Raw genomic sequence first — 14054 nt, forward strand, 5'->3', positions numbered from 1 at the left:
GTTATTTCGTGCTTTTCCGACTTTTTTCTGTAATTAGATTTCAGGTTTTATATATTTTTTATTCTATGTAATAAAAATGCGTTGTTCTAATACTCTAGTTATTGTATTACCTAAAGCCCTCATATAAGCAAAATCAATATTACTATCCAATGATAACGATATTTCAATAAGTAGATTATATTTAGACGTAGACTGAAATACTTTGTATATTATACCAACTTCTGATAACAATTAAATCGAGATCTCATCTAACTGTTGACAATACAGAGGATTGATTCCAAGAAACAATATAAATGATACTCGGCCTTCATGTGGATTTCGGTCTAAATTGGAAGTGACAAACTAAGACCGCGCCAGTCGTTTCAATAAACTGAAGATAGCTAAGATATAAATGAAGGTGAATAAAGATTTATATTTATATAGTGATGTTGATTTCATTTGATTACGTATAAATAGTTCTAAGATATGAGATACATACTAGAAACTTTTTATACAAAGCGAGTCGGGTGCTTATTTAGCTCTCAGTGCGTCTAGACGAATCGATTTAAGACTATTGGATAATCTTCAGAATCCGCACTGATGGGTTGACGTACTCTTTTCAAATTTTATTAATTTATATTTCCTAAGTCTATGATGATAATGATGACAAGAATTGAAAATTATAAAGTCGACGATGGAAGTAAATCATCGATTCCAAAATGGTCCAAGTGGACCCCCAGAGGTTCACGGGAAACTCGATGAAGCTCCACGTCGTAAGCGGAGGTTCAAGAAAATGTTGGCTTGACTTCACTTTAATGGAGGCAGGTAATATTTTAAGAAGCTCGGCTACTATTATGTACATGTAAAAACTTGCATATCCTACGGAATAAGGTAGAAAATTAGTGGCTGGAGGTCCGTCGAAACCAGCAAAATATTGAAAGTGGTCTATGAGAAAAAGAAGTTTGGGAACCTGAAATCGATGAAGCCCTGTGGCATTTCAATATTCAACGTTTGATGAATCAGATGTAGATCAGTTTGTTGATATTAGCAAAACATATTTACTTTGGGTACATTATTATGTCGTTGACTGAAAATGTAATTGATTTAAATTCACTATATACGTTTAACCAGGTAGATTTTATTTTAACACTTGCCTTGTGTATCTAAAATGTATCTAAAAATTCCCTTAATTCCAAATTTCAAGAATTGCATTCGTGTAGCAAATATTCACAGACAATGTCGGCTTCTAACTTTACACTTTTAGATTCATAAAGATAAGTAAGCCGGCATCGAGTTGGTTCGCCAAGCGTGGCATTCTTGTGTCTTATCTAAAATGTTGCAAGTTTATTTTCACTTAAAACGAAGCTTAAATATTTGGCGGTAATTATATGAAAATACCTTTTTGAATTTGAACGTTTTCTCAGGAACATTGGCTAAGGACTGGTCAACGGACCAAGGAATGATCTAATTTATACCCATCTTAATAACACGATGGGTAGATAACAATTTATTAAAGGCAATTATTTTGAATGAAAGGTGTTTAGGTGTCGTAAGATACAGAAAGAAAGTAAACATCTACACTTACATACATATTATAAATCAAAGTCTCGACGCCATGACTGTCTGTCTAAACGCAATTAACTCAAAATACTTATAAACCCATAAAACGTACTCAGAACGGATTTTGATACGGTTTTCCCCAATGGAGGGATTAGGGAAGAGGTTGATGTTGATGTTGATGATTATTCATTAAAAAAATTACATAGTTACTAGTATAGAGTAAAAATTTATATAATGCAATTGTTAATAAGAGTCGGCGCATCAATTGTCTTCTCATATTGGGTGTAAAATAATAAATTTACTGTATTTTTCGCAATTATTTGAGTACCGAATGCGATGAAACACAATTCTCCATTTGTATTGCATGCATCGATTCTATATAATAAAAAAACATCTATCGACAACGCGAGAGAACATATAAAATGTACGATATTTTATAGTCTTTGATTTATTGACGATTCCATTACTTTTTACATTTTTCCATGAATTTTCTACTATAAAGTACGCTACCGGTTGCGCCCATATTAAAATTCATTACTGATGTTTTGTGTGAATACGCAGAAGATAAAGTCACAAAAAATATAGTAAAAGCGTATTGGGAATTGAACATTAATATAAACAGTTATTTAGGTGATACGTTTTCTATTATGCGCTATTATTCTAGTTATATTACTCGGTAATACACTGAAATTGGGTAATGTGATTATTCATAATAAACCTATACCTATAAGTTTATTGACCTTTGGCACTGAAGTTATTTATTATGTAATGTAATGAGTTGTAGTCAAAATACCTGTGCATTTCTTATGTTGAGTTTCTTTATACTAACACTGATAAAATATATAAATTGTATAGAAATAAAATGATTGAAGGTAAGGCCTTTATGATAGTCATTATTTACAAACGTTCCATGCTTACAACATTAAGACAACAATATATTGGAGGTATAAAGGTATAAATATAATTTTAAACAAGAAGATAACTCCAAATAACCCTGGATATTACTATTTCTAAAATTGGACCAATTTGGACCCAGGCCCCGGAATTTCAATATCACGTCTTCGTTTTTTGCATCAGAATTTTCATGCAAAAATAAAAAAAGTAAAAAATGAGATCTAATCAGCGTAGTGAAAGCGAAAAAAGCCTCATGTATATGCAAAGAATATCATCTCGCTCCCTTCCTCTTCATTTAAATTTGTCACGCTTATATTAAGACAATTTTACGCCGCTTTTGCGTTCAGTTATTTTCATACGTGAACTCTAACTAAAAAATTCATCGTTGCGAACGAGAAACAGGAGCGCAGGAACGCTTCAAACCCACTTAGGCGGAAAAAACTGGGGCCGCTCTAATTACATTGAATCCAGCGTGAAAGACCGGCTCCATTCATTGCGGACAACTATATTCTATGCGGCACCCTCGTTATAGGCCCATGCGGTGTTAATAGGCGGTTTTAAATTTACCATAAACGCAGTCAGCGCTGACTCTGCAGATGTTATGTCCAAGAAGCAGCCGGGTCGCAAAGGGCGAGACATTTTTTTAGACAATAAAATCAATAAATAAACAGAGGGAAGCCCTCAGCAAAATCACTGTAAGCGTGTAACCCATGTGTACGCGAAACTTAATGTGTTCTTCGCCAACTCAGTTGCGTCATTAAAAATAATTTCATAACAGGGATGCAGAAAACATCTCCTATTCCAGTATAGAAATGTTGTTTCTATTCTTGGACCATAAAAGATTTAATACAACATTTTTTAAATTACGTGATATTCTTTGTTTTATTCCGACGTAATACCCGTAGCGTAGTCGTTAAACTTTTTATTTCCATGCGGAATGCAAGAACTCGAAAGAGACTTAGGAGGAATCTCGTATTTTATAAAATGTGTACTCCACCTTAAGAGGTTTAAGTTAAAATGTATCCTTTGAGAAAGTAGACTTGGATTTTGTTTTAATTAAATCTTTTTTAAATAGTTTTATTATAATACGTATAGCATAAATAGTATTATAAAAATTTAAAATGGTCAGGTGTCCGCAATTTTGCATTAAAATGATTTCATAATGTATGACATACATATACATACAGTAATATATAAAGAAGATTTATAAACGCCTAATAAAAATAAACACTATAAAAAGAGGCCTAAGTGAAAGTCCTTAATAATTTTATGTGTTATTTTCTACAGATCTTATTCCGTTGTATCTTATTTACTGAGTAATAAAGTCAATTAATGAGTCCATATTGCTTCTGCAAAGTTTGTTTGAGTTTGTAGACGTGAAATAAATTTTGGCAACGTTTCGCTGTTCTCATCCGGAGTCCGTGACGTCGAAACACACCAGCTAACTAGCTGAAGCTGGCTACGAGTGGTCGTACAGACGAAACTGCTGCCGAACTAGATTAATAAAAATCTGGAACGAGTATGGGTCACCTAAATATAGCTTGGTAAGCTCGATTTGTAATATTTAAAGATAGGTATTAGATGATTTCTGGAAATTACTAATAAGTTACGTATGAAAAATCTTTGGGTTAGGTTTATGTTCAACAGAATATTATCTGGCTGATGATGATGATGTAGTCTGTTGTTTGTTGGAAAAACAGCGGTTTTTAAAATTGATGGCATTTTAGCACTTAACATCGCAAAAATCCTTTTTCTGTGTGAGTTTATAGATAAATGATAAATGTCAAAAAGTACGTTTGTTCCTAACGAGTAAATATACTAAGCTTTGATTGTTAAACATGTCTCTGTCAGTGACATCCTATTACACAAGCGGGCTTCATTTTATTTAATAATTAAATGTTTACGGGGCCTAGCGTCCGCCATATTGATTTTTGTAGCGTTACTGTGGCGTTACCATGCCAAAAACCCGTTTAAGCAGCTTTAAATTATAGAGCGCCAAAAAAGTAACTGTATAAAACATTAGTCTCCTTTAAGGGAGTTGTAAAAAAATAAATTCATCCCAAACCCTCCATGCATTGAAGTTTAGCTCAGATTAAAGGCTAAAAATAGATACCAGACTAATATAAAATTTACAAAACATCAATCTAATTCATCTCGATAATACAGCTTCTATTTCAGAGTGAATGAAATAATGAATACTTAATAGTTTTTAATTATTTTAAATAAGTCATCAGATAAACGTCAATTTGGATACATTGGTTAAAATGATGCAACTAAATAAAAAATATGTGCTCTTTACATGACACTAGCTTTTGCTCGTGGCTTCGTCCGCGTGAAAAAGGTTTTTCCGAGATAAAAATTTGCACTTGGGAGTTAAAAAAAATTAAAATCGGTTTCGTAGTTCTTGAGATTAGCTCGTCCAAAGCTTAGCTTCATATATTAGTATAGATTTTTAGAAATGCTAAGCCTAAATTTACTTGGAATGCTAATATGTCTGACATATTGTGTACGGTTAAAATACTTAATTTCATGATATAAGTATTAACTAAAATAATTTCAATATATGTGTCGACTCGGTCTCAAAACTAGTGTTAAGCATGGCGTGTGTGGTTATATATTGCAAACATCAAAACAAGCCAGAAAGAAAATATATGTATGAGTCGGTGACTTTCTATACGTTAGTTTTCCAGCAGTATTTGAATTTTCCTAATCAAAAATATTGAGAACATGCTTTTAAATTACATTAACTATAGCCTACACATAAGGTTGGGGCTCTTTCATTGCTTCTCAGGGTTGCGAGCGCCTAAAGCACTCACCCAAAAGTCCTTTGTATAAGTCGACTCTTATCGGCATAAGATATGTAAGTCAGTTTAAAAAATAAAAATTGCATCTTAATTTCAAATTTACAAATGATTTCAATTACTGTAGGGTCGTGACAAATTATAGTTATCGATAATGTTGATAACATCATTTTATCTGAAACAGACTTCAATATTATATTTTTTAGATTTAATCCTAAACTAATAAAAATGTTTTGTAATTAAAAGTGTCGCTTTATGCCCTAATCCGACATTTTGAGCAATTTGTTAGTTGTTTTTGTTCGACACTGTCACATTACTAGTATAAAACCGTTACGTAAGAACTGGTGACAACATTGTAAATTTCAAATGCATGGATGAGTATGCATCTCTTTATGTCGTCTTATATAAGCTATAAGGTAATATCGTATTAAATACAATTTAGGTATATAATTAAGTATCTACAGACTTTCTCTACGGCTTTAATATTATTCTGAGAAGTTTTGAAATGATGATAGGGATGCGAGGTGTGGCATATTTCAAATTTGGAACGCAATTCATTATCATTTCGTTCATTCCAACTAGCGTTTCTAGCATCTGTCACGTTCCTGATACTAAATAACAACTGCTAATAAAATTCAGAATTTCCATTATCCTATAACACGGACGTCTGCTGACTACGCAATGAAATCGAAATAGTAGGTTCACGAAGGCCAATCACAAAGATCGTTTGTCAATCGACAGACAAAGCGCTTAGCGTGTCATACTCCACTCGACGTCGATACGAACCATTGCCGTTAGAACGATTAAAGTCACGCAATCGTCGCCGCTGTCGAGTCAGCCGACACAATGTGGTACCTCGTTTCGATAATATCGTTCGGTATGCTCCACAGGTTGAATTATCGCGAGCTAATGTAGCGTAAAGATAACATGTATAAAGAAGTTTTGAATACCTTCAAGTCTATTGAGTTATGTTCCAAGGAACTAACTTTCAGTACAATTAATTCTCGTAGACTGTTCGACAGCAGAATGTGAGTTTACTTCAAGTTGTGTAACTTTTATAATTTTTAAAACTCAGCTCTTCCAGTGGTCGTTAATTGTTTTTGCGAGTTTATTAGATAGGTCTTGCTTGATTGAATTAGAAAATTAGTAATTACGTTTCACAATTTAAATGATTTGATGTAAAAGCTGCAGCGACAGTGTCTTGGAGTTTAACGAATCTCAATCTATGAATTGAAAATAATTTAGATACGACGTTCCGAGTAAAGTATAAAATGATAAAGATTTTGTTGATAGCCGAAATAATAACTTATGAATATATTTAATTTAACAACGCTATATTGTACACATAGACTACCTCTCAAGTGCTTTTAGTACGACTTATAATAGTTTTTACGAGAATGACTCTATGTGTGAGACGCGCTATCCAGGAGGGCGAATACTCCCAGAGATTACACGTATAATTGGCGCCATAAATCTATTTTATTATGTGACCTATTAAGGATGAGTAGACATTTCAGCAAGCTTCGCGAATTATGGAATTTATTGCATAGTATCTTCAATTGGGCTATTCTCAAGGTAAGAATTTTGAATGTAGGCATACAGTTAGATAAAATGAGACATCTAAAATTTTTATCCAGGTGTGATAATTTTAAGAATTATTTAAAAAAACGTGTTGAAAATAAAGATTATAAATGTCTTGAAGGAATAACTACGCAATAAAATGAAATCGTATCACGAAATTACTTGAGACAGGACACTTTCGTATTTTGATTTGATTTTATACAACTTCCGTATAACTAGTAATCATAAACCCATGACATAATACTGATTAATAAGTTATAATACGATATTTGTAGTTCAGTAGTTTAGCAGTTCATGGAAATTTCTACGAGTCACCAAAGCCATATGATTTAATGTTCAAATTTATCAATGACGGCACTTAGTTGGTGTGCCAAATTTTGGAACGATGCTACTCTCAAATCCATATCAAAATTGACAGACGATAATACCACCGTATTCGGTGCATTAACTGTAATTGACGAAATTTGTGCCCAGAATTTTCAGGGTTTTATTGTAACGTCACTCTACATGTGAGAATGGACATATTAATTTAAAAGCGACAAAGAAAATTGACATGCAAGTTCCAACTTTAAAATTCACGACTTATTTTATTTTCTAATAATTATTGTTGTCAAGGATATAATAACCAAAGGTTTGATGTAAAATGTATAGATACAAGATAAGGCCTGATTTTCCAGTCGTCAAATTCCAGCTTTGAAAATAAATTATAACCAGATTGAATAAATAAGTCAAACGATCAACCTATTCTGTCCACAAAATTGCATTTTTACTTTGTTTGTATTGAATTTTACACCATGAATAAATATTATCTGAAGAATGAAAATCAACCCTTAACTCCATATTTATGTAGATACTTACGGATATGAATACTTCTTCAGCCTGTTGCAGGATAGCGATACGCGACCAACCAAACTTCTGCATCAGTTTGATCCGGGTCGGGTTGTGCACGGTCGCAGACGGATGCGTGCGGAACAGCGTCGGGAACCGCGCCCGATCCGACAGCGCGGGCGACGACGCGCCGTAACACAACTAAAACGTTAATGTATTTAGAGCATACATATACATATAACGTAATAAAATTAAACATACTTTCGGATTTTACAACAATTAGATTAGGTAACACTATTCCCCGTGACCACGAAGGTTGCAAAGTTTTCGAAACGTCCGGAGAAAATTAAAATATAAAACCTCTATAAAATCCGAAAAATAGTTTAATTTAATGTCTAACATTCGCGTAAACAAGAAATCATTATATATAACGTATTTTAGGAGTAGCCAGAGATTTCACACACCTTCTTTCCCCAGCTATGTTACGCTGCGTGTAATAGTTGAGCCTATTGACTCCCGGGCACATATCCAGTTATCTTAACGCGATAGTCGTTATATGTATGCCTTCGATATAATCGCAAAATAGAGTATAATCGATTGCGAATTATAAAAATACGCGTATATACGTAACATCACTAGTTTGCGATACAACTTCGAAGATAGTGTATTTTTCCAGACCAGAACAGTCCAAACCAGTCCAGATTAATTAATATAAATAGACAAAATTCAATCTTCAAATTAATTAGTGAATTTCATTTATAAAGAAGTTAGTCGAAATACTTTAGTTATTTAACTTTTAATTACGTTCCCAGATATTTTATGCCGAAATTCTTTGTTGATAAATTCTATTAAAAATGGGGAAAAAGATGTGAATTTATAAAGTACACCTTGTTAGGTCGTCCAATCCGAAAATTCATAAACGACCTTTGGAATCACTCGAACCCCATTAACCAATCACCGATCAAAATACATTAACTGATGTGCAGGGCTTGACCCTCGTTTAAAAAAGGGGTCGTCGCGTTTGTTGTTTTTCATTCATTTGTGGTTGAGGGTACGTAATTGAACGCGACGTTTGGGTAAGCTTTTTTTGAACAATTAAGTAGTATTTAAAAATAGAATATGAATCAACATAGTTAATGGAATATAGACTTCGATTTTTAAATTGTCTATGAATATTCGAAATGAAATTCTCTAATTGCAATTGGACGTCCTAACAAGGCAATTCAGCACGCAAGCGGGTCGAAATGGAATTATATATATCTGCCTAAATTAACTAATTGTGTTATATAGACAGTAGTAACGATATTCAACCATATTAGATCATCCAATTTGTAAGTTAAGCATATAAACGTGTAAATTGATAAGATTCAAATAAAAAAAAATGTGTTTTGAATTATGATAAATTTATTATTTAAGTACACTTCCTAGGTGCAGCATCAACGTTTTATAGGATTTTTTTTAATATGTAATTAAATTAATATCTTAATTAAATTAAAAATTAATGCAAATGTATCCATTCTTGAAAGACGTTGAGTTTGAAGCCTATTTCTACATGCCAAGAACATATTATGCTACCAAATACATTGGCATTGTTCCAACGGTAATCTTTAGTGAAAATATGGAAACTTGTATACCATAACGAGCGTAACCTTGAACCCCTTCAATCTCTCATTTGCAATGTTCTTGATGAATTTGTTACCATATGTAAATTACGCGAGTGAATAATAGATCAAGATGACCTTGTTCACACAAGTAGCCAGATCAACTTTATGTAAATTTGAATGTAGGGTATACAGGCGACGTAATTGTGTTAATATCATCTTATATATTTCTTATTTTATTTTTGCAAAGAGAACATACTTTATAATTGTTAATAAAAACCTAGTAACTTCAACATTTTTAATTACAATTGTATTTCCTTTGCTTAGTGATAATATAAATGAGGAACGTAAACATGTGAATTTGGAAAGCAAAGTGAATAAGGATACGTACAACCATAAGATTCCACATCTTAGCAGCTTCGGCGACGGTTGTGCAGACGGTGGAGCAGCCAGCCAACAGCAGTAACTTTTGCGGCGGATTGTAGAGTAGATTGTACATGACGCTCGCTCCCAAGCCAGGCTCGCACTGTTAATTGCACTATACATTAATAATGGCACCACATAATCCATTAATATTGGAGCACACACTAAATCCCCAATTTACATTAATTTCGCTGAGCTGCTTTTAGATCCGACCTTATGACTAGATCATTTATATCATGAGTTTCTTAGGGATTATGGCAAACTGATGTTTAATCAGATTTTAATTATTCTGTTGCTGTTATAATGGAAATTGAGAGCGTCTGAATAAAATATTTTTTTAAGAGAACCTTTTAGTTCTATATCGTTTAAAGACGGATCAGTGTTATATCCGCTAATGGTTCTTTTTGCCTCAAATCCTTTGCTCTATGCACATTTATTAATCTCTTCATATAATGCCTTACATTCTAATGTCTGTTGACTTCCGCAATAAAATGTAAATGGAGTGCTTATGGAGACATTTTAGATATCATCTTTCTATGTACCTATTAGTAATCAAATTATATCTCAAGTTTAGCTTGATACATAATTATGTAAATACATTTAGTAATTTTAATCTCTGTAATTTAAGTAATCTATTGTTTCATTACCAGATTTGTTTATCACTAAAACCCTTAGACTACGTTTTAACCAAATACAAAGAGCGGTACAAAATTATCTGGAGCCGATTATCGGTTCAGTGACGTTCAGAATACTCAATGGAGGGTATAATGAAAATCATTGTGAGCGCAATTGCGTCGAAGATTCGTCACGAATAGTTGAACTAATGTCTCGTCAGCTTTATAGTCGCATATTGGTTTTTACTCCCTTTACATCCTTGGAATTTTATAAGATATTAAAATATTGTTATGAATTGAATCTTAATTTGGGAATGATAACATTCATAAAAAAATATATTTTCGGGCTGGAGTTCGTTTCGATAAATATTATTAGATGATCCATGAGCATTTGCACACTATCTCAGAAATTGAAATTATAATTAATTTTTTCGCATTTAAAATTAACAATATGATAATAACCTCGATAATTAGATAGCTGTTTATCGTGAAGAAGGAACATAAATCTAAAAACCTTTTGAGCCGTATTCATTTATCATTCCGATTTAGATTATGAATTCGTAAAGATGGAAATAGCTGGCGATATTTTTGTTAGATCTGATTTTTACGAAATTAGTCCATAAATTTAATTTTGATGTTTAATGAATATCTTAAAAGAAACGATAACGAATATGATACTTGTAAAAAGCTGGGATTTTTTTATCTTAACATTATTTTAATATTTTTCTTTGGTTAGTATTTATCATTTGTAAATGACTCATAACTCATACATTAAAAAGCAAAATTCACTTGTTTGACTTTGTATACTTAGATTATGAAAGCTAACGAACATCTGATGAAAATTTACGAGTATGACCCATGAACCGTCGCCCTGTCAGGGGAATGTCGGTCAAATCAATGATTTCTTTATAAATATATTTTTTTTAAAGAGACATAATATAAACGTATGTCAACTAGTAAACAGTTGCAGTATTCTAGAAATATTTATAACATTAGAAACGTCAACAAGGCATTGACTAAAAATTCTTGTAGTGTACTGAGAGTGAAGTGGGTATAATTTTAATATTATATTTTTAATGCAATACTAAACTACTTAACACGGGTCGATGCCCCTGCCGCGCCAGTCCAACACTTTGATGAAAACATTTAAATTGAATTATGTTATTACAAAATTGTTATTACTTTCTTTATTCATTTATTGGTTACCTTATTTTCTGCTGATTATTTAAAATGAAATTGAAGCCGTTATTCAAAAACGATTACAAATTTTAGGAGATTGAGACTCAAGGCGTTTTTGGGCCCTCCTGTCAACTTTCTGTCATATTGTCCTTGTACCTTAACACAACTTACACACATGTAAAATATATACTGATCATGGCTTTAAGTAGGTACACGACACCTTAAATAAAGATAAAGCTATAAAAACGGCATTAAAATGGTGTTATAAGAAAAAAATGACGGCGTGTAAAATTAATCCGTGCGCATTGGACATCCGACCTCAATAACATTGCTTCATCCCGCCTTTGTTCAAGCCATTGTGTGAACGTTATCCCTAATAAATTCACCCATTGTGCCATCGGCTTCGTTTTTCACAATTTTCCTCAGCAATCGTCGTTATCATCAAAGAGATTCGGCAGCAACAATTTGTCGGTGGGTAAGTATAAATCGATAAATTGGAAAATTACTTTTAAACGTGCGCGGAAATTCTATTCAATAAAATTTTCTTTCGTGAGCCATTCATAAATTCTCTATAATTGAATTGAACGTCAGCTTCACCCTCTTGCAATATCACACGCCTATGAATTTAGTTCATTTCGGATTTATAGCGGGCCGCTGAGTGCTCTGGATCGAAATACGATCCCTTTTTGTTAATTACAACGACGGTAGTCAGCTGGCCAGTTTTGCTTAATGGATTAGGTGCTTGTCGTATGGCGCAGCGGCGACATGTCAAGAGTTTTACAAACATAATTGACGTTCTCGTAAATTTATGTGATGTTTACTGATTAAAACTGAATATTTATTTTAAATAACGAGGAACCAATTGTGCCTTAAAGTTATATTTACCTTGCTGTCATTGCTATGGAGTAGTAGCTTAAAACCGGACAAAAGGTCCGACCTGGCGTTGACGTCGGCTAGGGCGAGTTCGGCGGCCGGCATGCAAGCCTGCCCGCCCTGCCAGCCGCCCTCGCCTTCCATAGGGAAAATGCCGCCAATGTGCAGGTCATTGTCGCGGCGACCTTCGCTGCGGCCGCCGCAGCCGCTCAGCCACAGCAAGAAGAGAGCGCGCGCGCCGCGACACCCGGCGCGCCGTCGTCCGCCCCGCCGCCACCGCCTCCACCACGTTACAGATTTGGCAACAACGAATAATTGCACTATTGTTTTCACTAACAACGATTTAACATCATAATAAACTGTCCTAGTTCGAAAGCCTAATATATAATTCACAACGGCTTTTAATTTGACTAGCGGACGCTTTGAAAAATTAAAGTTCGCACGCAGCCTTGGGAGAGAGACGACAGGGTTTTGATACAGCGGTGATATCTGCCGTACGTACAGTAGACATAGCCTAATAAGCGTGATATCTTGTATAAAATGTGTGAGGGTGGTGGCGCGAGACGTGGGGCACCGGGCGAGCTCCGCCGCCGCTGGCACCGCCGCCGCCGCGGCCGCCGCGGGTGTCGCGCGACCCCCGGCGCCCTGCAGGGTCATCGCTCGCGGCGGGGACATGCTGTCATTGTTCAACTCCTTTCTCATTTTCCATCGTATCTCCTGCAACAAATGATTTGCACTTTATAAAAAGCACGTTTCACGCAACAAGTTTGAGGTACGACAAATGGAAGAAAATAAATCACGCGATCGAGTGAAAATTTTGATGATCCCGGTGATATTTACAGTTATTATTCCTATCATGTTTGGTCTATTTTTATATTTCATGTTAGGAATTCTTTAAGGGAATACTTAAACTTTTAAGATAGTACGCAACTAAGCGGATTTCTATAACTTATTTGAAACCTAATGTAAAGTTAATGTTTTATTGGGAATGTGTAGATAGATATGTCTAGGGAAATTAGGTAACTAATGCGCTCTTTGTACTCCAAATTGTAATTTCGTACCATGATGTGATAACTGACGAATTTATCGCCATATCGGGTACAAAATTCGCTTACGTCTGAATTTACAATTTGATTGCGCGACCAGGGAATTGAACACGTAGCATCACAGGTTTTACTGCCGCAATATACAGGTACTAAACTAATGACGATCACCGATAACATTTACCTTATAAAAAACACATATACATATTTAGAATATCCATATTTACTCACAGGCTCAATTGCCCTGAACTAATATTTTCACAACAAATATGCATATGATAGAGCGCATTTACTTTCTGATTTGCATGACAAGCCTCTATATTAGCGCTGGCGGCGAACAATTTCTCAATCAAGCCAAGGAATAATCGCCGCCAAGCTCTATCAATAACTGGCAATGAGTAATAACACTAGTTTCAGTTTAATATCGCCGTTCAGTTCCGCGAACCACTCAATGCTAACTCAGCGGACCGCACAATAGACGGACTGTTGGAACTTTTTAAAAATTCCATTCCATTGTTGTATTTGATCAATGAACAATTTGAGAATTCCACGTTATACTGGAAATATCCGATTATCGAAAATCGATGAAGTAAGAGGTTAATGGGCCGCGGCTTATTCCTTAATAAAGCCGATGGTAATCACTGAGGGTTGATGACGTTCAATTAAAATGAACACTTG

General features: G+C 34.3%; 1 protein-coding gene and 1 long non-coding RNA gene across 3 annotated transcripts in view; one reads left to right on the forward strand and one right to left on the reverse strand.

Moving 5' to 3' along the window:
- LOC115441873 (gamma-aminobutyric acid type B receptor subunit 1) overlaps positions 1-12547 on the reverse strand; it is a 55039-nt gene extending 42492 nt beyond the window's left edge. Inside the window, exons 1-3 of one of the 2 annotated variants that reach the window (XM_037444848.1) lie at positions 12346-12547; positions 9636-9770; positions 7674-7844 (exon numbers count right to left, since the gene is read on the reverse strand). In XM_037444848.1, the coding sequence (XP_037300745.1) occupies positions 7674-7844; positions 9636-9770; positions 12346-12477 (438 nt within the window). In that variant the 5' untranslated portion in view covers positions 12478-12547. Of the gene's footprint in view, positions 1-7673; positions 7845-9635; positions 9771-12345 lie in introns of those variants that run through there. The other variant, XM_037444849.1, reaches the window with a different exon arrangement.
- On the forward strand, positions 6408-9036 carry LOC119191056. The gene is made up of 2 exons (XR_005113361.1): positions 6408-6809; positions 7694-9036. It is a non-coding gene; the product is annotated as an uncharacterized LOC119191056 (long non-coding RNA).
- Positions 12548-14054: the final 1507 nt, after the last annotated feature.

This window comes from Manduca sexta, chromosome 28, assembly GCF_014839805.1.
Source record: "Manduca sexta isolate Smith_Timp_Sample1 chromosome 28, JHU_Msex_v1.0, whole genome shotgun sequence".
Classification (NCBI taxonomy): Eukaryota; Metazoa; Arthropoda; class Insecta; order Lepidoptera; family Sphingidae; genus Manduca; species Manduca sexta.